Here is a 23097-nt window from a genome sequence, read left to right on the forward strand (position 1 = left end):
GATTTATTGTCTATTGCGGGCCAGGTGTCGCATATCGTATTGAGAGGTACCCTGCATTCCAACCCCTGTTAGATTACACATTCGCTATATAATAACAAACATACCACAACTCTTTCTAATTAGACACTGACCTAGGTTAAACAGTAACTTTTGTCTTTATAATCAGTTAATAAATAATTCCACTAATGCTTTATAGGTTAACCCAAGGCCATTTAACAACGACTTGTCACTATGGTCACTACCTATAAAATAGTTTTATGCTGTTAATTCCACCCCCCCCCCCCCCCCACACACACACACACACACACACACATTTGTGCTTAAATTCGTTTTCCTATTAATGTATTTATGGTTTTATTGTATCAGTGTTTGTAGCAGATGCCAATTTGCAAAGTCCTTATGAGGGCTTTTTATAAACATATTAGATAAACAGGGAGATAAGTATAAAGAGAGATAACAGAGGAAGAATAGAGTGACATAAACAATAAAGAACACGCGGCTACAGGCTTGCGTAGGTCAGTCACCTGTGAAGACCATCATCATTTATCCCTGAACCAGCGCGGAGAAATGCGCTCCCTGGGCCACAGGGATGGGCCATAGACCGTATATATAATATATATACAAGAATATATACAAAGTGGTGAAAACTTATTTATTCTGGAGGAATTTTCAATGGGCATGGTAAAATGGCTCAACGGTGCCCCCCGAGACCCCTTGAACACTTTCACATTGACCGATTTTCACAAAAATCGAAACACAGGTGTATCATGACCAGACAAACAAAAAAGTCTACAGGTGCAATGTGTCCATCTTCTTCCTGTGCTTAGTTTCTCAAGGGAATGAGCAGGTAATCCAATCCTTAATGTTAACGGTATTAAAAATTAATAAAGTTAAATATGAAAAAAATTGAATGTAAAAAAAAAAAATTAAATTAAATATAAAAATAAATGAATTAAATTTTTTTAAAAAAATTTAAAAAACTGCGCGCGCACATCATGCGCAGAAGCCCATTGCGCACATCCTGCGCAGAACCGAATTGCGTGCGCATTTTTTTTTTATTCATTTAATTTAAATAAAAAAAAAATCTGTCTTTATATTTAATTAATTTAAATATACATAGTGTAAGATATTTTGCAATTAATATTTGATTGAAATCCTGCCAATTTTAAGAGGTCAGTGTATTGCCGGCATGAGGATGGGAAAGAAAGAGTGGGGCTTGAACCCGCAACCTTCTTGTTGGAGGACGATTACTTTACCAAACTTCTTGTTGGAGGATGATTACTTTACCCACTAGGCCAAACCACCTGCTGATTCCCATGAGGAACTAAGCACTATAAGAAGAGGCAGCTTGTGATGTCCTGAGGCTGCCCCCTGCTGGATGCTGGGTTCCTCTGCTGCTCCTGCTTGGTTTGTGCAGCTTGTGATTAACTAAAGTTGTCCATAAAAGAAATCTTTATTATCCTTCAAGGGCAATTTGATGTGCAACCAGTGCACGACAAAAATAAACATATATATATATATAAATAAAACACAATATAAAAACCCTATAGACTAAGTAGCAGGGGAAATGAGCTTTAAATAAATGAATTGATTAGTCGACCAACATAATTACCCGTCAACTATTTAGATATTCTAGGAACATTTCATTCTACGTTAAATTTCCTGTTGTGTTTCTTATTAATGTTGGTGACATTTCCTTGATAAATGTGTAGAGGTTTTATTACCTCTGCTAAGGAGGTTATGTTTTCATCTCTGATTTGTCAGTCAACAGGTTTTATGTAATAAACTACTGGACCAATAGCCACACAACTTGGTAGAATTAAGCTGCATGGATCAGAGATGAACCTATACGGCTCTGTTGAGCTCTACTGAGTGCCAGTCCAGTGAATGAATCTGGAATCTAAGCTCAAAAAACATTTCCCCCCCACAGGGTTTGTAGTGGGAAGCTAATGAGGGGTTTTATAAAGATGTGATCGAAAACGTCAATCCAAGTGAATCCACTTTATTTCAGCATGAACAGAAAAAAAAGAAGGGAATTTCATTTCACCGTTAGCAGCACAACATACAAGATTTTCCCTCTCATACGATGAAGGTTACTCTCTCTTCAGTTACTAATAAAGCTCCGTTCAGTTAGACACACCAAGGGATATAGGAACTGGGGTTAATGAAAATGCAAGAGAATTCAAAACCAACACAAATTAGTACTCCCCACGTTACACTAAGTTTTACTCAACCTGCGTCCCTGAAATTCAAGTATGCGTCCCTTCTGTATTTCCAAAAACACTTTTAGCATTTTGACACAAAACACTGGCATGAAAATGAATTACACATGGACACTACAGGGGTTTATCAGGCAGTCCATGCACAACCTATTATATTGCCATCTTTCTGCAGCACGAACCTGAGAAACGAGAATACATAACACATCAGTATCATTACTTAGGCTGTGACCAAACAGCTGCACTCCAGCTGTTGTCCTGAATGAGCTTTGCTAATGAAAGTATACTGCATAGTCACATTCAGTATGCGTTGAGAGCACAGCATCCTGGTTTAAATGTTACTACCAACACATATCCTTTGGTACTCTGTGTGCAACAAGCATACTGTGTCAGGGTGAACATTTTGATTAATTACACTGCATACAGTACAAGCGACACAAACGTTTTGTACTAACAGGAGAAAACTTCCGTCAGTCATACACAACACAATATGGATGATTGGTGCACAGTTGTAGCGATGGTGGATACTTGTGTATTCAAAACAAATGAGCTGTTAAAAGACCTACCTCTTACAACAGTAACCGTCAAGTAGATAAACTACAGGTCTATTAGAAGAATTTAGATAAACCATTAATATTAGAAGAGAATTTCCTTCTCTAACAGAGAAACTGTCTCTGTTTACACCTTAATCCTAATATAGCTTAAAAACCCAAAGCAAAGAATTAAATCATTTCAACATGCATCAGTAGACATTCAATTATCTGAAATAGTTTTAATAAAACATGCACTTGTCAAAGTGTAAGTGTGCTATGTCTTGAAAAACAGCTTCGGATTCCTATCACTTGTGCACATGTACCAACTGTAGGCAAGCCAGCATCTAAAACATCCTCCTGGATGGTTCCCTGTGTGAACAGTCAGGCGGCGGCTCGCACAGAATTTGCGCTTCCACCTCAGGTGTGTCCCTGACGTGCACTCTGCGGTGATAGACTGCGGTTAGAGTCAAAGATGAATCAAAAAAAGATGAAATTATCAGGTGCACAATTCAGAAAGCACCATAAAGTAGAGGAGGAAAGAAAGAACAATATAGAGGTAAGAATCACTCCGATTGTGGACATGCTATCAGGACAGTTGATTTCAGACTTTTTATTTTATTTTATATTTTTGTTGTTTTATATAGCTTACAATTTTGTCTGCCTGTGTGTGCATCTGTATCAAGTCCAAAAGTTATTGGGGATGCATGACAGTTTGCGTGTGTATGTTGGGGGGCGCCAATTTGAAATCTCGCCTAGGGCACAAACATTGCCAGGGCCGGCCCAGCACTACATAAAGACTTATAGATATGTTCAGGCCCAAAACACTGTTTCACTTCAGATTGTATAAATCTTTCACCTTTACTAGCTATTGTCTAGTTAGCTTCTTTTCTGGCTAGCTAACCAAAGCTAGATCGACAAAATAAAACTCGAAATATAACAGTATATACTAAGTATACTGATTGATATGCATTTGAAAATATGTTTTTGATTTTCTTTATCCAGTGTTATTAGGGCTGGTCAATCATTTCAGACTTACGGTTGACATGTTCATAAAGATACTGCATGAGGACAGGATGAGAAAATTAGGAGGCGATTCCTGGTCTTGATTCCGAGTCTGACATCTCTGATGCTGAGGACCTAGACTATGTTCTACATGATCAAGCGCGGTGGGTGTGTCTTGGAATCCAGCCCTCCTAAATGAAGAAGGCTCATTTGATGAAATAGAATACTCATCTTCTATGTCGTCAAAGGTTACCCGCCCCCAAAAAGCAGTGATTTTCTAGAGCTGTGCCGTTTTATCTACTGAAAGATTGTGTTTACTGTTCACATTGACCAAGCTTCAAAAGGACAGAAAAATACACATGCAGCAGCATTAGGTAAAAGTTGTTAACTTTAATATATAAGGCAATGGAAGAATCACGTCATACAAACACAGAAACCTCAAAACAGTTATCAAAATGGGTCGTTAGGCAGCTACAAGTAATTTAAACCCCAATCCCCACCCTGTCCACAATTAAACAACCTTCAAGCGAAATATTATAAAGTGCTTCCTTATTTTGTCGTTTGCAATCATCAACATCATCAAGGCAAAGTCATTAGAGTTTTCCGAACGTGAAGCTAGCAGACATTTCAGTCACTAAACAACCCGCTCAATCACTTAACAGCTCGGTTCAACTTATATTTACCATTCACAGCAGTCAGAATTAACCTGCAATGTTTTAAGAAAGTGTGGATCAATAGCATTTGTTCCCTTGCACATGTAATATTAAAAAATATATACTCTAAAAAGCATCCAGCAGTTGGGTCACACTCTTCACTGTGAGTCAGCATCTTTCGCCTCCTACTGAGCAGTTAGTTCTTCCCTCTAGAGAGACAAAGAAAAAAGTTCAGTTGAATTTCACTTCACTGAATACCAATGTCAAAGAAAGACAAGTCACTTAGAGGGAATGTTTATTTTACAGACTGCATATACAACAGTAAAGCACAGAGACCGCATACACCAAACTCCATGCCATCAGCTTAACTGCATGCGACAACATGCAGAGGACAACATACAAATGTTGGTAACTGCAGTAGGGATTAAGTGGTAAGAATATTAATCAAAAGAGAATGATGAAACAAGCTGCAAACACAACAAGCTGCAGGAATAGAGAAAATAAGTTAATGGTTTTGCATGGCTGAGTCCATTGGGAGTGTGTCTGATGAGCTATTATCAATCAACTAGAGACACCTAGTGGTCAGCTGATGCAAAATACAATACTGTTCATTTTATTATATCACACTGACCCTGGAAATGAGGAGTTAAAATGTGTAAAGAAAAGAAAAAAGCAGATGAAACGAAACAGGACAGAGGAGAAAAGGCACGGTGGTAAAGCCAACAATGTAAAATGGCTAGAGAGATGCAGGGGAAAGATCTGGGTTAGAGAAAAGCAAACCTGGCAACAATGGTTCCCTGGAGTCCAAGACCTAGTGAAGAAGCGAGATCAGAATTTTATGTTCAATTTGTTGCTGATTGGCCATATTAACAGAATACAAACGCTGCTAAAGACGACTGAGCTGAAATTATGCAGATGTCACGTCCATAGCTCATTTAGGGTATTGTCATGATCACCTCAGCTAAAGAGTACGCAAATCACATACGTCTTTGCCTTGTACTTTCAATTCGTAAGGGAACGCGCTTTTAATCAGGTCTCACGTCCTCATGTGTGTTCACAAAGACCAAATAATGTTTTGTAGTTTGAATTTACAGATGTCACAGAAGACAACGTATGTGTGCCTGTGTTCACATGGGGGAACGAGAGAGAGAGATAAGGAGCACGCGGAGTCAGGATGGACTGAGTGAGCGCAGCTTTGAAGAACAATGCTACCAATTTTAGAAAAGTATCAGACATTATATTGAGGTGATCTGTGATGATATTGTGACGATGAATACAAACAAATCAAGCGTAAAAATGCATTTAACCTAAGAGGGGTCAGAGACGTCCTTCAAATGTAGCCCAGGACATATTTAGGTTCACACATCTAAAACAATGTTGCCACGTGTACCAGGCCACCTCCGAATGTGGTCTGAGCGATCGGATCTCAGGACGGATGTTAGTACCAGGTCTGAACGAGGTTTCAGTCCCTCAGTCTGCAGAGAGCTGAACATTGAGGCTTTCTGTTATATGCTGTGGGCCGTGCAGTAGATACAAGATGGTTTAAAGCATTGTCGATAGAAACGTTCACAGTCACAAGTGAGTTCACATCATTTTCAACATCAGGGAAAAAATAAAGAAACAACACGCTGCCTGGAAATCATCTCTTGAGGTTGCTATTCAATCCTGACTTTTTTTTCCCCCTCAAAGCTTATGTCACAGATACAAGAAATCCTTAATACATCAAGCACAGCTACTTTGCCAACCCTTTATAAAAACACTCAATTCTCTCTCTAGTTATACCTCATAAACGTTGGTCCCTGCCCAGAAGTGCTTCATCTCTCCCCGGCACCCAGCCACCACAGCGGAGGTGATCAGGGTGAAGGGCACCAGGTAGAGGAGTGCAGGCTGACCCATCCCTGACAGCAGCATGACCACAAAGGTCAGGATCATTCCGAGCAGGTAGGCTACATGGCATAAGAGAGGAACACAAACAAAGAAGAAAACAAACTTGAAGCTTTCAGCTCATTCAAAGACAACCAAAACTTGAAACCAGGAAGCTAATCAATAAAATACTTAAAATGGGGAAATTAATAGACCTGCACACCTCGTTTACAGCAAGAAGGTAAAGATTATACTAAAAGACCTATTCATATAACACACTCTGTAAAAGAGCTATTTCAATGCAACAATTTAAATTGTTTGGGAATGTTATACAATTAGATCTAAGGTCAGTGTGAAGAGTGCAATAACAACATGTAATAACTAAATGAGCATTGAAATATAACCAAATTAATGACGGCAAAAATGTATTCTTACATATTAAAACCTGTGCTTAGGAGGGCTATAAACCAACAATTACCTGAATAAAATGTAACATTTTTAAATAAGTTTCAAACAAGATTGCATGTCTTAATGCAAAGTGACGAGTAGAGTTAGGACTAGACAATAATGGTTTCGCTAAGGGGTACCTATGCAGCAGCTGACAAAATAGATCTTCTTAGTACTGTTGATCCAAACATCAAACCTGCTGCAGTAGGCCACCAGCAGACCTGTTGACAAGACAAAAGCAGACATGCACACAGTTTGTGCAAAGAAAAGTATGCGTGTCCTATTTTTCTTTATACATTGGACAATTCAGAGGAAAGACGACTAAGTTTACAAAACTTGTACACCAATTCTCTCTCTCTCATATATATATATATATATATATTCCGTTGCCTATCTAGCTGAGATCTGGCGACGAATAGAAGATGATTCATTTGCTCTGGAATGTATGCACCGTGTGTTTAGTTTTTCTTTCTTTGTACCACTGACGGCTCTAATCTGTACTGTAGTATCATACTGTAGTTAAACTGACTGGTGTCCAGCAGCCAATGTGGAAATTAAAATATTTACCATCGTCAGTTTAAGCACCCACTTGGTGAAAACTTGACCTCACCTGGAACAATGATGTCTCCGTAACCCAAGATGGAGAACTGCATCCCACACAAGTTCTGAGCCCAGGCTGAGAACCGTGGGACACGCATCACCACTGGCAGCTGAGAACATAAAAAACATTTTAGATGTTGTCTGTGACAGCAGAACAGTGAGTGAACTATTGTGTGTGTTAAACTGACTCAACCTGTCTGCAAGGTCTCCACTTCTTATCAATCTCTCAATTTTGTTTAATGAGCAATATAAACAACAGCAGTAGTAATCTTCCGGCCAATCACAAGCGTGCACTTCTACCTCTTATTTCACAGAAAGAAAACAGCAAACATAAACTTCTGCTTGAGAAACACTGCTCCATTTATCCTGAAATAACACACTATGCCTTTCTGCAAGCTCAAAAAGGGAAAAATCATAGGTAGATTACATAAGTGTCATGCTTTCATAAGGCAGCTAATGGGATAAGAATTTGTCCTGCAGGTTACAATATGTATTTCTTAGTTTCATGTTTTATCTCCCGTTAACCAAACTTTAATAGTAGGTTTGTTCCCTGTGTCTCTGAATTGACTTATCAGCACCCAAAGACATGGTATAAACATCCATCCTGAGATATCAGATCAACAAATAGACAGCTGTTAGTACACATGTTCACACCTAGGATCAAAACGTGTCCTTAATGTGTCTTAGTGTGTGCACAAGCAATCGGTAGAGAGAGAGAACAGTCAGCGAACTGAATGAATCTTGTGCCGCTCTGCTTTGAATCTAGATTTGAGCAATTTAAGAAAGGTATCAGTCATCAGTGTTAATACTGCAGCAGTGGCCACAAACAATTCAACATAAGGGGAATGATTAGTTCAGAGAGAAACTGTAGGGGGTCAAAGGACGTCAGCTTAGTAGGCAGCTCTTCATATGTAGCCCCAGATGTAACTGAATTAACAATCAGGATTTGGGTGCGTTTAAACTCGTATTTAGACTGGAGCTGACCGCTTGTAATTGGATTACTCAGGACAGATGTTAAAACCAGCTCTGAACAGGTTGTAAGACCACTCTCCCATTCAATTGATCAAGGTAAGTGGCTAGGGAATGCATTATGCCAGTGAGTTTCTGTTTGTACATCTATCTTAGTGAGGAAACTCACTGGCATATTGCATTCCCTAGCCCCTTACCTTAACCTTTACAACTAAATGCCTAACTCTAACCCAAACCTTATTCTAACTCTTAAACCAAGTCTTAACCCTCAAACTTATTCAAATGGTTCAGAAAGTGTTGCGGAATTGTTGGTTGTAGGCTTAAAATGGTCCTCACAAAAGTATCTGTTCAAGAGCCCGGACACACACACACACACCTAGAGAACCTCTATAAAAGTAGGATTCTGTTCATGATAATGTATACGAGACCAAAATATCTACAACCACTACTGCAAGATCTAACATTATAAAGAGAGAAGTGGAGGGTTAACAAGTCATGCCTTACTTTCTCAGAGGGAGCCTGGGGTTCAGCCGGGATCGCCACCATGTTACCTTGAGTCTATGACAGAGCCCACCCAACCCCAGTGCACAGTTAATCACTCAGTCAATCAGTCAGTCCCCTCCGGTCGGCAACAACAAGCAGAGCAGATCAGCTAGGACGTTAATAAAGCTGGTACAAACTCGACAAGGAAACAAGCTTAGCTTTGAGCTATTTAACTAGCTGTGACTGAGATGACCATCAAAAGATCAAAAACATCTGCTCATGTCCTGAACACTAATTAAGAAAATTTGTTCACCAAGTGATGTTTCCCTTTTTGGTCTCACAATAAAGTAAACCATTTTCTTTTTTAATTTTCTAGTGCTATAAGCAGGAAAAAAAACAAACATCTAGGGACAGTATAAAAATACAGTTCCCTGGAGGTGATGTATAGACAAGCACAGAAGCACAGTTATAGAAATTAAAACTAATATTAAAGGCTGTCCACTATTTCTAGCCCTCCCAAAACAAATGAAGGCAGTGATCTGATATTTTCGCAAATATTTGGAAAAATGCTTAAAAAGACAAAGGAGGAAATCAAGGGAAACTTACTTTCTCCCCAGATGCATCTGGGCCCAGTGCAACCTGCACCATGATGCTCACACCATTCTGTCGACAGAGAATGATCCCAAACATTCATATGATGTCACTCATCTCTTTATACAGACACTATGCAAAAGATTGTCAGGCAAAAATTTAAAACAATCCTTATATTTATAAATATGTCACTTAGTCCAATTACATCTATTACCATCTATCAAAATGGTCGTAATTCAGTTAATGCATTATTTGTGTTCAACTCCTTGATTAAAGCTGAAAGTCTACACATCAACCACATCTTGATGGCTTTGTTTCAAATCAATGTTGTTGAAATACAAAGGCAAAATTATGAAAATTGTGTCACTTTACAATATGTGCAGACTTGACTGTTTGTGTACACTTCAATTTGCAAATCCTTACTTACAGACTCTAATAAAGCTATTCCATATAAGAGTATTACAATATTTTAGGCAAAAACTAAAAATCTTCTCCATTTCAAATCAATGGTAGTTATTTAAGAATGTAAAAAAAGCCCTGAGAGAATACATTCTTACCTTGGTGAAGAAAGGAGTAATGAAAACGAAGAAGACGTCATACACAAGCAGGAGGCTCAGCAGAATAACACAGATCTAAGAGATAAAAAATTAAATAAACACACCAGAGCTGATAAACCTGAAAGAAACATGTATTTTAGCATTGCCCTGCTTTATCACAACCGCAATATTGGCAATTAAAAAAATGGGACATAAATATATTTACATTAAATATTAGAGCCCATTCAATGTGGATTTTTGGGGGCTGAAGCCAATATTAGTGAGCAAAAACATTTCTGATAATAGATACACATTTATATATAAAAAAAACATCTGCAACGATTATCAAGATGTCATTATTTAATTATGATGACAAAGAAATGAACTGAAGGATTTATATTAAACAACTATAATAACAACTATAATAACAACTAGAATAGATTATATAAAGCTTTAATAGACATTAAATGTAATTTAACTTAAATTGTAAAAATAAATGCAGATTGTCTTGCTGTAAAATAGATAAATAAAAGTTTGTATATTGGCAAATATCCACAAAAGTAAACCCTAATAACAATATGTCTGTGAGAGGCCAATATAAATGTCGGGTTCTATCAAACATATATAGCCAAGTAAAACTTCTCCTTATGCTTAACAAAGATTAAGCCAATGATAAAAGAACAGCTACCTTGAAGTTGGATAGAGAAATTGTCTTCATGAAGTTGAGGCAGAAAGCAACGCCGAGGAGATCCTGTAAGATCCAGATCCACCTAAAAGGGCACCAGAAATTAAATGAAGTTAAACAAGGTGTCCTCGTCCTACTGTGTAGAGCAGAGAAAGGGGGTGTATCTAAAGCTGCTTTGAGACATGCAGTGAACTCCACACTTCCTCTGTATCTTCTCCGGAAACGCAGTGTACTCATGCTTGAAATTAACTGGGTTTTACAATGTCAAAAGCACTACGACGAAGGTGTGTAACAGATCCATTTAACCAACCAGCATTTCTCTGGTGGTGGAACAGAGATGTGTGAGTGTGAGAGTTTAACAGACAGAGACTGTGGATGAATGGCTTGTGTGCCTCAACATTACCTGTCTTCATTTCTGTTGACTGCCCAGAACACAGCGATGCTAATGCACACAGCAGCCAGTAAGAGAGACCTCAGTGAGAAGTTCCAGTTTCGGATAGAGAAGCTAGAGAAAGGAACACACTCAATTAAACAAAAGCTTTCAGCTCCAGACATGGTGTGTTAGGAGAAGAAAGCCGGAAACAACTCATTTTCACATTTTCCCCGACTGTAACCACTTTGTCTGACATGTTTAGCGCCTTGTGTAATGTTTTGTCTGTATATAGTCTTTGTTGCTCATACCTCACAGTGCCACAGCCAATTTTCTCCATCACTGCATCGAGACAGCTGAACAGTGCAGAGGCACATGCCAGGCAGAATATTGCAATAATGATGTAAACTGGGGATAAAAGACAAACAGAACACAACAATGAAACACTGAATTATGTTATTTCTTTGAATATAGAGGAGCTGTTTTTCATCCCACTAACCAAGGACATTGTAGAAGAAGTACATGAGGACCAGCATCCCACACATCATGGCGACAAAGAAAACCACTTTGAGAGGAGAGTACAGGGAAAGCTCTCCGCTGTCTGCTTTGCTGTCTTCTCCTACTTCCATCATCGAACCCTTACTCAAGCGATCCCTGCCACAAACACAGAAACGTATGAATTGTTTTTGAGTGCAATTAAATTCTTTCAGTATTTGAAAAAGAAGAGTTAGTAAGCAGGATTTATAGTTAGTCAGCTTATTGCAGGTTTAACCCTTGGTTTTCATTGTGGTGGCTGACTTCTTACTGGGTTAAATTGTCACGATAACTTGTATGCTTAATACTTAACCTGCTCCAAGAAGATAACTTCATAACAGATCAACACAAAGCATTGTCCAATGAACAATCAAATATTTTGGAACCATGGAACCTAATAGGCAGATTGTGAAATGGTTAGTTAGGAGTCATGAACAAACCTTTTTAGCCTTTTCTTTTTTTTTAAATGAGTGACCTACATGTACCCCAGAGCAGAAGCCCCCCCCCACCTTGTGTATTCTTTGTTTCAGCCGAACAACTACTGCGTTTTTCTGTCACATTTCAATACCTACAAATTTAAAGGTAGGGCTGAAAAGTGGTTTCTGAAACACTTTGTCTTATTTGTTGAAATCTTCTTCAAATCCAAATAATAACTGATCGTCTGAGAAAAAGATGATTAAAAAAACAACTGGTGTCTGTTGCCCTGCCTCCTTATGAGTCCTCAGCCAGAAAGGCATACGCTGCTGAAGCAGAGACGAATCAGAAAGCAGAACTCAGAGAGTGAGTCAACAGTTGTCAGGCAGTGCGAGTTTGTGTGTTTTTCAGGGGCAGCTTTGACGACGAGGAGGTCGATGGGAGGGGGTGGGATGTATCACCTTTCACATGCCCCACTCCAGTAGCCGCCCAGGGCAACTGTGACAATGGCTATCAGTAGGATGACTGCTATGCTTGGATCAATCTTGGAGGGAGCTGGAGCATACAGCTTCACCTTCATCCCTTCACCAATCACCTGAGGACATGCACAGAGATTCATCAAATCATCCTTTGTGAAGTGGGAGGTTATAAGACCTAATACAATAGCACCAGTAAAGGCAAAGACTGCCTGACCTGCTGTGCTTCCAGAAGATCCCTTAACCTCATGAGAGCCAGAGGAATGTGAACCTTAGCGTACTCAGATTCATTTGTTGATGGAGTGATCTGAAAAAAGAAAATTGTCCCGATTTTTTATGAATACATTATTTAAACTGTAAAAGAAATCCCCCTTTCTTCAACATAGCAAATGTCTATAAATTAATTAAAACCCCCAGATCTAAGCCACTGGTGTTTCACTTCCCAATTTATCAATCACTTCTGCATTTGTATCTACATGTTGCACTTTAGCACACCAAAACCAGAATTCTGATCAGGGACAGACAATTTATTAACAATTTCAAACACAGTTTCAAACACATAAGTGTCCCATCACATCCCCTTGCACAATTGACAAAAAACAGTTGGCTGTAAATTTCCTACCAATGTTGTGTTGCTGGCAATTAGCAAAGTGGTCGCTCCGAGGCTCTGGGCAATCAGAGCTTTCTGGCTGAAATTACAGTACCCCCTCATCACCACTACTGCTTTGCCCCGAACCACATCTGGACTGACCCCTGAGCCGTTACATAGCATAGTGGACATCAAATTCACCAGTGGAAACTGGATCTGGAAAAGCGAAGACAAGTTATTTCACATAGTAAGACGAGGAAGAAAAGAAAAAAAATGTCCACATCAAAACAGCTGGGAGTTTAAATGACAATGAGTGTTAAATCCAATTAAGTGAAAGTGAAATTATTGTCTATACCTTGACTGTTTATTCTTAATAAACAAATCAATATTAGTATTCATTTTCTGCCAAATGCCCGGCTGCCTAAAACCCTATTTATTGTGGAACATTTGAAAAAAATAAACCCAAATATGAAATAGAAGAAACTTAAATGGAAGAAAAATGGCTTGAGAAGCCAATGAAAGTCAGTGATACTTGTGACACTCCCGACAGAATAGTGCAGAAAACCCAGTTTGAAAAACTTACAGCAGCATCGAGGGTTTGTGCCAGTGGGGTCCAGGAGTGATTGTAGACGATGCAGTACTCTCTATCCTTGATTCCATTTGAAATTTGCAGAATCGCTTCTTGGCAGTTTATCTGCTGGGAAAGGCAAGTGGTCAGTCTCACATTTACTTTAAAAGGGTTTTGAAGAAAATATCTGAACACAACTACAAATGCTGAAGGAGTGAACAGAAAGCCACAGATCTGGCCTTGAGAAACCGCTGACATATGCTGCATCCAAGTTGGCATGTGGTTGGTGCTTTATTTTTACGAGCTGTTCAGTGAGGCTCGTTTAACACTACCCTGAACTGGAGAATCAGCTGCTGTTATCATGAGTCCAAGCAGTCGGTGCTAGAAGGAGAGGTTCGCGGTCTCAAAGTGTATTTACACTGAACGCATCTCGCGTCCAAATGGCAGCAAGACGCTGCTACTTCGTAGATCCTTAACTATTCCCATGTTAAGTGTGATGAGATGAAGGGTTCTCAAGACATGTCATAAGCAGACAGACACTTATTAGATAGATAGAGGCGGTGGACTAGTGGCAGAATAATTGGACTATGGGCAGAAAGTTACGGACATCGGACTGGAAGGTCGCTGGTTTGATTCCTTGCGGTGACAATACAACATGCCTGCCAGGACAACACCCGGAACTGTTCCAAAGAGCACTCTCCCTAGCCCCACTGTCTAAGTGCCCCGGAAAAAGGCACCTTACTCCCCCAACATCTGCTCCCCGGGCGCTGTGCATGGCTGCCCACTGCTCTGTGATGTTCACCAGATGGGACAAAAGCAGAAGACAAATTTCCCTACTCAGCATGTCATGTGACTGTGCATGTGTTTGGGATCAATAAATGTATCTTGTATCTAGACTAGAGCAATAAACTAATACTGTTGCAACTGTTGCTGGTTGAACCTCTAATAGTCATGTCTACAATTTAAGAAGAAACATTTAAAGATAGACAAGGGATCAACCTCTGCCAATCTTCTATTTATACTTCGGAGTAAGTTAGCGACCTATGAGTTGTTTGATTTCGGTTTTAGAACACCGCAGCTAGCATTAGCTCGCTACAGCTAGCATTAGCTACCACAGCACCCACTTGTGTCGTTGTGTATCACACGTCCTCCTGACACACAGGTGAGCCCAGGGCACTGACCACACACTGGAGCAACAGGTTAATTAGCCTCGCCGGGCCCGCTAACACACAGCTAGTCCAGCTCTTATGGTCGCCAGTTCAACTTACCTGCGAAGCCACGAACACAACCAACAACGTGATGGTTTTCACAGCTCTCTCCATTGTGATCTCACTGGCTTGTCACAGAGGTCTGGAGCTTTGACATCAATAGTCTGACTGTCCGTGTCTCTACTTATTTAGCTCGCTGGGTTGCTCGCATATTCACGGCAGCGGTTTCGCTCTGTGCTACTTCCTGTTGTTGTCCCGTGACTCCTGACGCGCTGTTTCATCGCTTTGTTTTATTCTGAACTTCAATGCGTCGCTGACGTACAAATACTATTAATACGATTAAAAAATATATTATATTTGTACATATATTTATTAAACATCTATTGCTGAGATATTTCATTCATTTATTTCTGTATTTCTTGATCGATTCATTTATGTATTATTGCATTTTCACATACATTTATTTCTGCTACTATTTATTTCTTGATCTCTAGATTCCGACTTAAATTCATCTACTTATTTCTGTATTTCTACAATTGTTTATTTCTGTATTGCTACATTTATTTATTTATGCATTTCTACATTTATTTATGTATTATTTCTACATGTATTAATACATTTATCTATTAGTGTATTTCTTGATTAATTAGTTTGTATATTTATTTATTTGTGTATTTCGAGATATATTTATTTTGGTATTCCTATATGAATAAATGTATTTATTTATATAGTTGTAAATTTAATAATATCTGTGTTTCCACTTTTATTTAATTTTGGTATTGTATATATAGAGAGAGGTGGAGAGAAGAAAGAGGAGAGTCGTGGTTCCTCTCATCTTTCACCGCAGTGTGACTTCCTGTGGACAGCATGTCACATGTTCAGCTAACACTCACTTGTTAAATTAATGTAAGGGAAAATTCAACAGACCAGGTGTCTCACTACTGTGGCCTTGGCAAACTTGGAGTTTGCTACAGCAGACGGACACAGCAGATGAGCACTGAGGAGGATTTCATATCTTTTTCATATTAAGTTTTATGAAGCACCTCTTTGTATTAATTCTGGCATGTCTTCTTTTTCTCATACTGTCTTGTGAAACGCCTCTTGGTATAAGTCCTGGCTTTTTCACCTTCGCAGCCAGTTGTTCCATCCTGAGCACCCGTGTAAACTCTGCAGAGCTTACTATTATAAAGACTCAATGGCAACTCCAGTCTGAGAATTTCATTATTTCAAATCTCAAGATGAATTTCCATCACATTAACTATATACACTTTATTAAGAATAAATCATAAACACATAAATCATTTAGATTTTAAAGCATTTTGCATGTGCCTGACACAGTACTTTGTTTTTTACATGACAGTGAAGGATTCAATCAGTTGATACATGATGACACTCTTTACCCAGTTGTCCCTAATTGTAAATCTCCACTGTGACAGAGAGTAAATGCTGTTAATCATGAATCTTTTTGTGTGGTGCTGAACACACTGTGCCTGGAAAAGAAAAGACCACATGTGATTTAACAATTATAACAGCGGCAGAAAGTCCTGCGATCCTCTTATAACATTTGATTTCATACACATTGTGCACTGCTGCAGTGTCTGGTTCAATTTGCATCATGTGCTTGCTTCTATTGAATAGTATTATGTTGCCTGTTGTATTGTATGTTTTGTATTCTTGGGGCAAGGCTGTTGTATTCTTTGTGAAGCACTTTCTAACAGCTGTTATGAAAGGTTTCCTTATAAATATCATTCATTGTGTCAGGTTCAGATAATCGTTCAGATAACCGATTTGTTATCTTGTAATAGTCAGAACGCACACACTAGATGATTTGACCAGAGCGTCCGACTACACACTGGCCGTTTGTAGGAAACAATTTCACAGTGCCCCTTCTAGAGACATGAAGTCTCGCAGACACTCGTATGGTCCTTCTTTCTATTCAGTTATTTTTTAATGGCGGTTGGCAAACAACTTTAAGGTGCAGATAATCGGCACTGACTCACCTCGAGACAGGAATGACCTGCAATTTGCCGGAAGGGACCATTCAGGTTATTAAATCTGATGCTTATCTATGAACTATGATTATCCTTTATTGTGCAGCAGCATTGAGTCTACTTTGCTGTCAGGGGGGGACTGAACATTGGAAAAACACTGGCATTTAGTTTGCTGTCTTCAGCATTATCATGATATTCAAGCAGCCAGAGTTTCCCTTCAAAGGCTTGGGGAGACCAAAACGGAGCTACAAGAAGAGTGAGTATAGGATTTATGTGAGACACACAAGTTCCATGAAGGTGGCCTGAATACAGATGCAGGACCTATATTTCACAGGGGCTAATAAATTACCAATGTTAATTTTATGTTAATTTCCCCCCTTAAAACGTGTCTGTACTGACAGTACAGTAACATTTGAATGTCTGATCTATTTGTATTCGCTAGAGACGCGTGTTGAGTACTATGTTGTATGACGTTATCACATGAATCACTCCATAGCATACTCTAGTGTGACTCTATCTATATCTACATGAGTCGCTTTACTTATTGTTCACCATTGTCACTTTTCAAGGCCTCTCGCTGTATATTCCAGCCTCATTAATGTATGACTAACAGAAATCCAATCAACACCATTCAGTGCAAAGTGACCAAGCCTGGAGATAAATCACATCATGTTGTTAGTGGTGATCCACCATGTGCTGTCATAAAGCACAGTCCTCAGCTCTAATTAGATAATGGCCTAGCTGCCTGCTTGACCGAGATCAAATCAGATGCTTGCTGAGCCTGATATGTCCAATATCTAAGATTTACATGACTGCCTTTTCCATGGACAGCTGAAAATGTTGAAAGTCTAAAACAATATCAGAGCTTTAATGCAGATAAGCAAATCAGCTCAAGTGATGATTGTTTTCACCTTTAATACCAGTGTTGCTATATTTGGCTACATACTTCATTACGGTGGAGGTTTAATAGTAACTAGCGTTGCCATGCTAACAACAAGGTGGAAATGTGCCCAGCTCAAAAGCTGTATTTGAGTCTGGTTTACCCTTATTATCTAGCAGCTATTATTTTAATTTCCCTGCACACATTTAGAATTAATTGAATATCATCTGTGCCTTTTTTCGATTTATCTTTCTATATATTACTAAAGAATATCTGCGAATCTGTATTGCATGAATGTGATCTTCACAGTATGGCAGAGGAAGCAAAGACTAACCATATGGAGATGGATTCTTTTATTCCATCCAACTTTCAACAAAAACAATATCTCTATCCTTCCTTTTTCTTGCCGAGCTTAAAACGTAATTCAGTGTGAACTTAGAGCACTGAGTAGTGTTGGGTCATGACCTGGCTTCAGGAGCTCAGGATGAACGAAGCCGGACAACTAGGCTGACGAATAACAATATGTTTTGGGTCAGCATGTTCTCTTCTTTCCCGGCTGTAACTAGAACAGCACATAATGAGCCAACGTAAATAGGAACCTGGGAAATTAATCCATTGCAATACGCACAACAGATCCTGTAAAATACAAGGACACCATCAGAGAGGACGGGGATCAAGTCGTGCTTTGACAGTCCCTTGCAGGGGGATTAGTTAGCTGGCTGCTTCATATCAAAATGGTGAACCTTGTTTTCTGTGCATTTTCACTTCTGCTTTTACTGCAAGGTCTCACTGTGTCTCACTGTGGGTGCAGCAGGCAGGGGAAAGACGTAACGTTATAATTCTGCTGCAGAGATCAGTTGTACAGTTACCCCTTTATTGGGTACAGGAAGTTGATGTTAAACAAAAACAGTTTAACATCAACTTCCTGTACCCAATAAAGGGGTAACTGTACAAACTTCAATTGTAAATATCTTATCTTTCAAATTGCACAATCCTTTTCTTGAGTTTACAACGTATTGAAAGATCCATTCTCCAGTATATATTTATTTTTATACAAAAAATAATTATTCGATTTATGCTTGCATAAAACACACCTCAACAAATTCCTCAAATGTGTAAACCTACTTAGTAATAAACTCTGATTCTGATTTTGATTCTTAAACAAAGAGCAATTCTGCAAATTAGTTAGAAAATATCCTTAGATTTTCTCACCTTATAAGTGAGTCATTTGAGAGAGTACAAAGACAAACACAATTCTACTCCTACTATATATACTGTAGCACATTCATGCACAAGAAAGATTCACATTAGAATTGTCTGGGTGAAGTGATAATGACGAGTAATGTTGTAAAACGCTGTACACAATAATCTAGTTGAACTTGAAAAAATATTCAGCTCACTACAAACAACAGTGATGGGTACTTCAAGTGCACTGGAGTGTTGGTTCCTGAATACTTCTATAATAAATGGATGTAAATAAGAAGGAATGTGAATGTAGACATGAACACTTCGCCAAATACAGACCAGTGTAGAGTGTAAACTAGAAAAACAGACAGACCACCCAGCCTCAGGGCACAATTACTCATCCGAATGAGATCACAGTCCAGCACATAAACTGACAAACAACAACAACAACAACAACAACTGTTTCTACTGCCATAAAATCTTTTTTTTTTCAACTAAAAAGAATTGATTTAGGATTAAAATTAAAGATTCATTTTAAAGATTGACAGGTTTGTCATTCCTGTACATCACACAAAATTAAATTAAAATTATGATGTGTATATATATATATCAATGTGTGATTATGATAGGTATTTCATATTTGATCTTTTTCCCTTTTTTAATCCTATGTAAAGTGTGTTTGCATTGTTAAAAGCACTATACAATGGTTCTAATTCTTCCTATTATTATTATTATTATTAGGCCTATTGATAAGTATAATCATAACAACAACTTTAGTGGTAAATAAGGAATTGATCAACCCTATGAAACGGAGGAGACAGCTAGGCTACAATGTGTTGACCTTGCTGAGCCTGATGTGCCCCCACATTGTTTCAGTTTCACATTTACAGTCCTGCCGTGGAATTGGACTTTTGATGACATAGTCGCAGCCTGTTGGTTTCCCTCTCTCCTTCCCCTCCCTTTAAGTTTTTACATTTCTCACAGTGACATGGCTAAATCATAGGAATGTGCTGTGAGAAGTTGAAAGGCTGCTTCATTTAATCCCTGTCACCTTTCCTCCTCGTCTTGGCCTTTGTTCAACTTTCAGTGAAATGTTGCCATTGAAAAAAAGAATCAGATTCACTGAGACATATTCGTGAAATCTCAGTAACCTGTGTGACCAGACAGAGAAGATGGCTCTCATCAGGGCAACGTGCCATTGAAACACATTTGTAAAGAAATGAGAAACCCTCATAGAAACGGTATATCTTTATCCTAATGTGTTTACTGGAGGGGGGGGCGGGGAGTTGCTGACTGTAAATGGGACATGTGATACAAGCTGATACACTCTTCTCTGTGTGGTGAATAAAAAGCCAAAGAGTCAGCTCGATGAAGCATCGCATTAGTTCATGCAGAACACGGAGTTATGTGCTCAGCCGTCATAAGCTGTCAGCAACTGATCGATCTATAGGTGCTCGTCAGTCACCCACCAATCACAGCCCATTCTTTCACCAAAGCGATCCCTTTAAATACGACCTCAGCCTCACTGATCCCTGCTCAGCCACACTGCCACTCACACCCTGCTGCCGGCAACTTGCCTCCATCACCCCAGCCTCCACCTTTTAGCACTGAGTCCATACATGGTCGTGGTAAACAATATTCATCTTGAACAAACGTATCTCACCTGCTACGCCCACCGAGGGGTTCTGTACATGTTCCCTGTTTTATCTTAGCATGTTGCTTGGCTAATTCAGGGAACATCCAAAGAATGTAGCAATCCGCGCCAAGCATAACAGTATTCCCATTGTGCATAAATGGGTAAATCATGACAAAGTGTAGCTGACTGAACTTTACTGAGCACAAAGACCGGACACAGGAGGCAGCAGTGACACTGGCTTTGTCCGAAGGGGATAAACAGTGGTGGAGGGAACATTTTACTAAAGTACAAGTACAAACAAAAAACTAAGATGTACTCAAGTAAAAGTAAACACACCACATTAACCTTTCTACCTGAATAAAAGTATATATTATTTTTGAATGTACTTAAAGTATTAAAAGTAATTGTACTTGTAGAGTGCAACCTATTATCTAATGCACTTGTCCATTACATCATTAACTGTGCCTGCTGCATGTTCTGATGCTGGTGGAAAAGCTTTCATCATAGTCACGGCCGAGTGTTGGTGGTGGCCTCTTCTGAATTCATTTGAGTCGTTTCTTCAGCAAAGAGTTCTGGATTAATTCTGGTTCAGGACCAGTTAACTTCTGGCCAAGAAGTATTCAGTTGTATAACAACATATACACCAATACAGACGTTTTTTAATTGATACGGATACGCTTTAAATTGTCTATCAGTGACACCTGTTCCTTTTTCTATGCTCTTCGTTGCTGTGCAAATATTGGACAGAAGTGTCGAAGTGTCAGAACACTTTTATGTTTTTTCCAGATTCAGACTGAAGTTGGAACAACAACTCAACAACCCTGTGAGCTTGTGAATGCTCAGTATGGTTGCTCTGTTTTCTGCACAGATTTCATTAATACCATCTCTACATTCCTGCAGCAGACTTGATTTTTTTTTAATGCCGACCTGCTCATGTTTCTCAAAGAGATTATTAAGTCTTCAGCAGCCCTGAGTCACTCTACTGCCTGAGTCCCGTCTCATGTATAATGTCTCATGTTAGAGTTAAGTTACACTGCACTGGCATCATCTGAGCTGTTTTGTTAATATGACAGCGGTTATTTTATTATTATTAATATTAAATCAAATGATTGAATGAAATGTATTGAGAAGAAAACCCCTCCATGGTTCTTTTCTTTTCGGACGAGTCCGTGAATGTGGAGTTGGTGACAGACCACACCCCGGAGGTCTGTCCTGCTGGGCTCTGATTGGTATGCAGATAAAGGTGGAGCGGACACAGAGAGGATACAGAGCGGACACAGAGAGGACAGGGGACACAGGACACCGGAGGAGCTGCACAGATGTGGTGCTTGAACCTGACGCCTTCCTGATCGTACAGCTGCTGGGATCTTTTCTTCTTTTTTTTAATACTCGGGGTTTCAAACCTGCGCACGAGGCTCAACCCGCAGCCTCCACAACACATGCACGTGAGTTAGTCTCTTCTGAGGTTACTGTGATTGCTGTACTCTGTGATGACAGTGAACTGTGCTTAGTATTCACTATACATATATACTTAATGTTATATTTGCACATGTGGTCATCAAATAATTAGAAAGTTTTGATTCAATCAAACGCTTCAATGTAAAATGTGTGAATGAGAGATCACAGTTGTGGAGCAATGTTCTGAATAATAAAATATCTTTAATAGTCAATGTTCTGCCTGTATTCACATATTACAGATATTTTTACGAGTTTCTCTTAAAAACATCGTAAGAATTGTTAATAACTAAAGCCAGTCGATATTCATACGTTTCCATTGACATGGTTTATGCTATCTGATGTTAGTGTCCCTTCATGTTTATGACTATATGGCTCCTCTTTTTGATTAAATAAGGTGAGATGTATTGTATAGCTCATCCTGAATCCATAAATCTGGATGAGTCCATTGATTTTCTCATCTTATGATTAAATGAGGAGGTGCCATGTCCACCGATAAGTAATTAGTAGGATTATTTTAAACCTCAGCTGCTGCATGAATATTGCTTAGTGAGGCTGTAGATCAACTTTATTTTCAATGCCCTGCACAAAGTGAAAATAGTAGAAATCTCATATTTGTCTCTAAAGGCTTTTTTAGTAGAAGTGCTGCTTGTAGAATGAATCCAGTGTCATATACAGTCACACAGTACTGTGCTGTGCATGTGTGGGCATCTACATTAGGCTACTAACTAATAAAACACAGACACACTTGTTAAATTTTTTGGAAACAAATATTCAATGTATTTACTAGTATATTTATTTGGAAACACTTTTGTTTTTGAAGAACAAATGACCTTTATTCTCAGTCTTTCTAAGAAATGGTCCCAAAGAGCACTACAGGCTTGCAGGTTGTGGTTGAATGTTATTTGTGTGTGTGCTCTAAGAAAATGTGTGCATGCATGTGCATACAAGATATTAGCTAGATGTACTGTAGAGATGTTTTCCATGTTCCTCACACTGAATTAGCTCCTTCCTTGCATTTCACTGAGTTGTAAAGCAAATGCTGTGTCCATATATACAAACTGAATGACCTTTACCAGCTACTTGGCCCCTGACTCATCTCAACTACACCTGGTTGATTTTCAATTGTTCTTTTACTCTGGTTAACAGCGCTGCTCTTCGCGGTGGATGAGCAGCATGTTTCTTCCTCTGTGCGCCTCAGAAAATAAAC

The 23097-nt window shown here is 39.0% G+C and overlaps 1 protein-coding gene across 4 annotated transcripts; it reads right to left on the reverse strand.

Annotated features, from left to right (window-relative positions):
• Nucleotides 1-4124: 4124 nt before the first annotated feature.
• Nucleotides 4125-15023, reverse strand: zgc:123258 (uncharacterized protein LOC641502 homolog). Of its 4 annotated transcripts, none has more exons than XM_053419226.1 (17): nt 14801-15023; nt 13548-13658; nt 12998-13180; nt 12593-12682; nt 12361-12494; nt 11451-11605; nt 11263-11359; nt 10985-11086; nt 10585-10666; nt 9918-9992; nt 9376-9432; nt 8791-8844; nt 7328-7427; nt 6858-6938; nt 6190-6353; nt 5188-5218; nt 4125-4616 (listed from the first exon to the last, which is right to left on the reverse strand). In XM_053419226.1, the coding sequence occupies exons 1-17, from the start codon at nt 14852-14854 to the stop codon at nt 4576-4578; spliced, it is 1611 nt and encodes a 536-aa protein (XP_053275201.1). In that variant the 5' UTR covers nt 14855-15023; the 3' UTR covers nt 4125-4575. The 4 variants fall into 4 exon arrangements, with proteins under 4 accessions (XP_053275201.1, XP_053275194.1, XP_053275217.1 ...); XM_053419219.1 differs by having other exon boundaries at nt 13548-13661; XM_053419242.1 differs by lacking the exon at nt 8791-8844 and having other exon boundaries at nt 13548-13661.
• Nucleotides 15024-23097: the final 8074 nt, after the last annotated feature.

Source organism: Pleuronectes platessa, chromosome 1 (genome assembly GCF_947347685.1).
Source record: "Pleuronectes platessa chromosome 1, fPlePla1.1, whole genome shotgun sequence".
Lineage (NCBI taxonomy): Eukaryota > Metazoa > Chordata > Actinopteri > Pleuronectiformes > Pleuronectidae > Pleuronectes > Pleuronectes platessa.

Bases quoted from the DNA above. Each gene is read 5' to 3' on its own strand.
- zgc:123258 (XM_053419219.1), bottom strand. From the start codon at position 14,854: ATGGAGAGAGCTGTGAAAACCATCACGTTGTTGGTTGTGTTCGTGGCT. The intron at 11,087-11,262 runs GTATGAGCAACA...TCCTTTCTCTAG, and splicing joins ATTGGCTGTGGCACTGTGAG to CTTCTCTATCCGAAACTGGA. The intron at 5,219-6,189 runs GTATAACTAGAG...CTTCTTCACTAG, and splicing joins CAGGGACCAACGTTTATGAG to GTCTTGGACTCCAGGGAACC.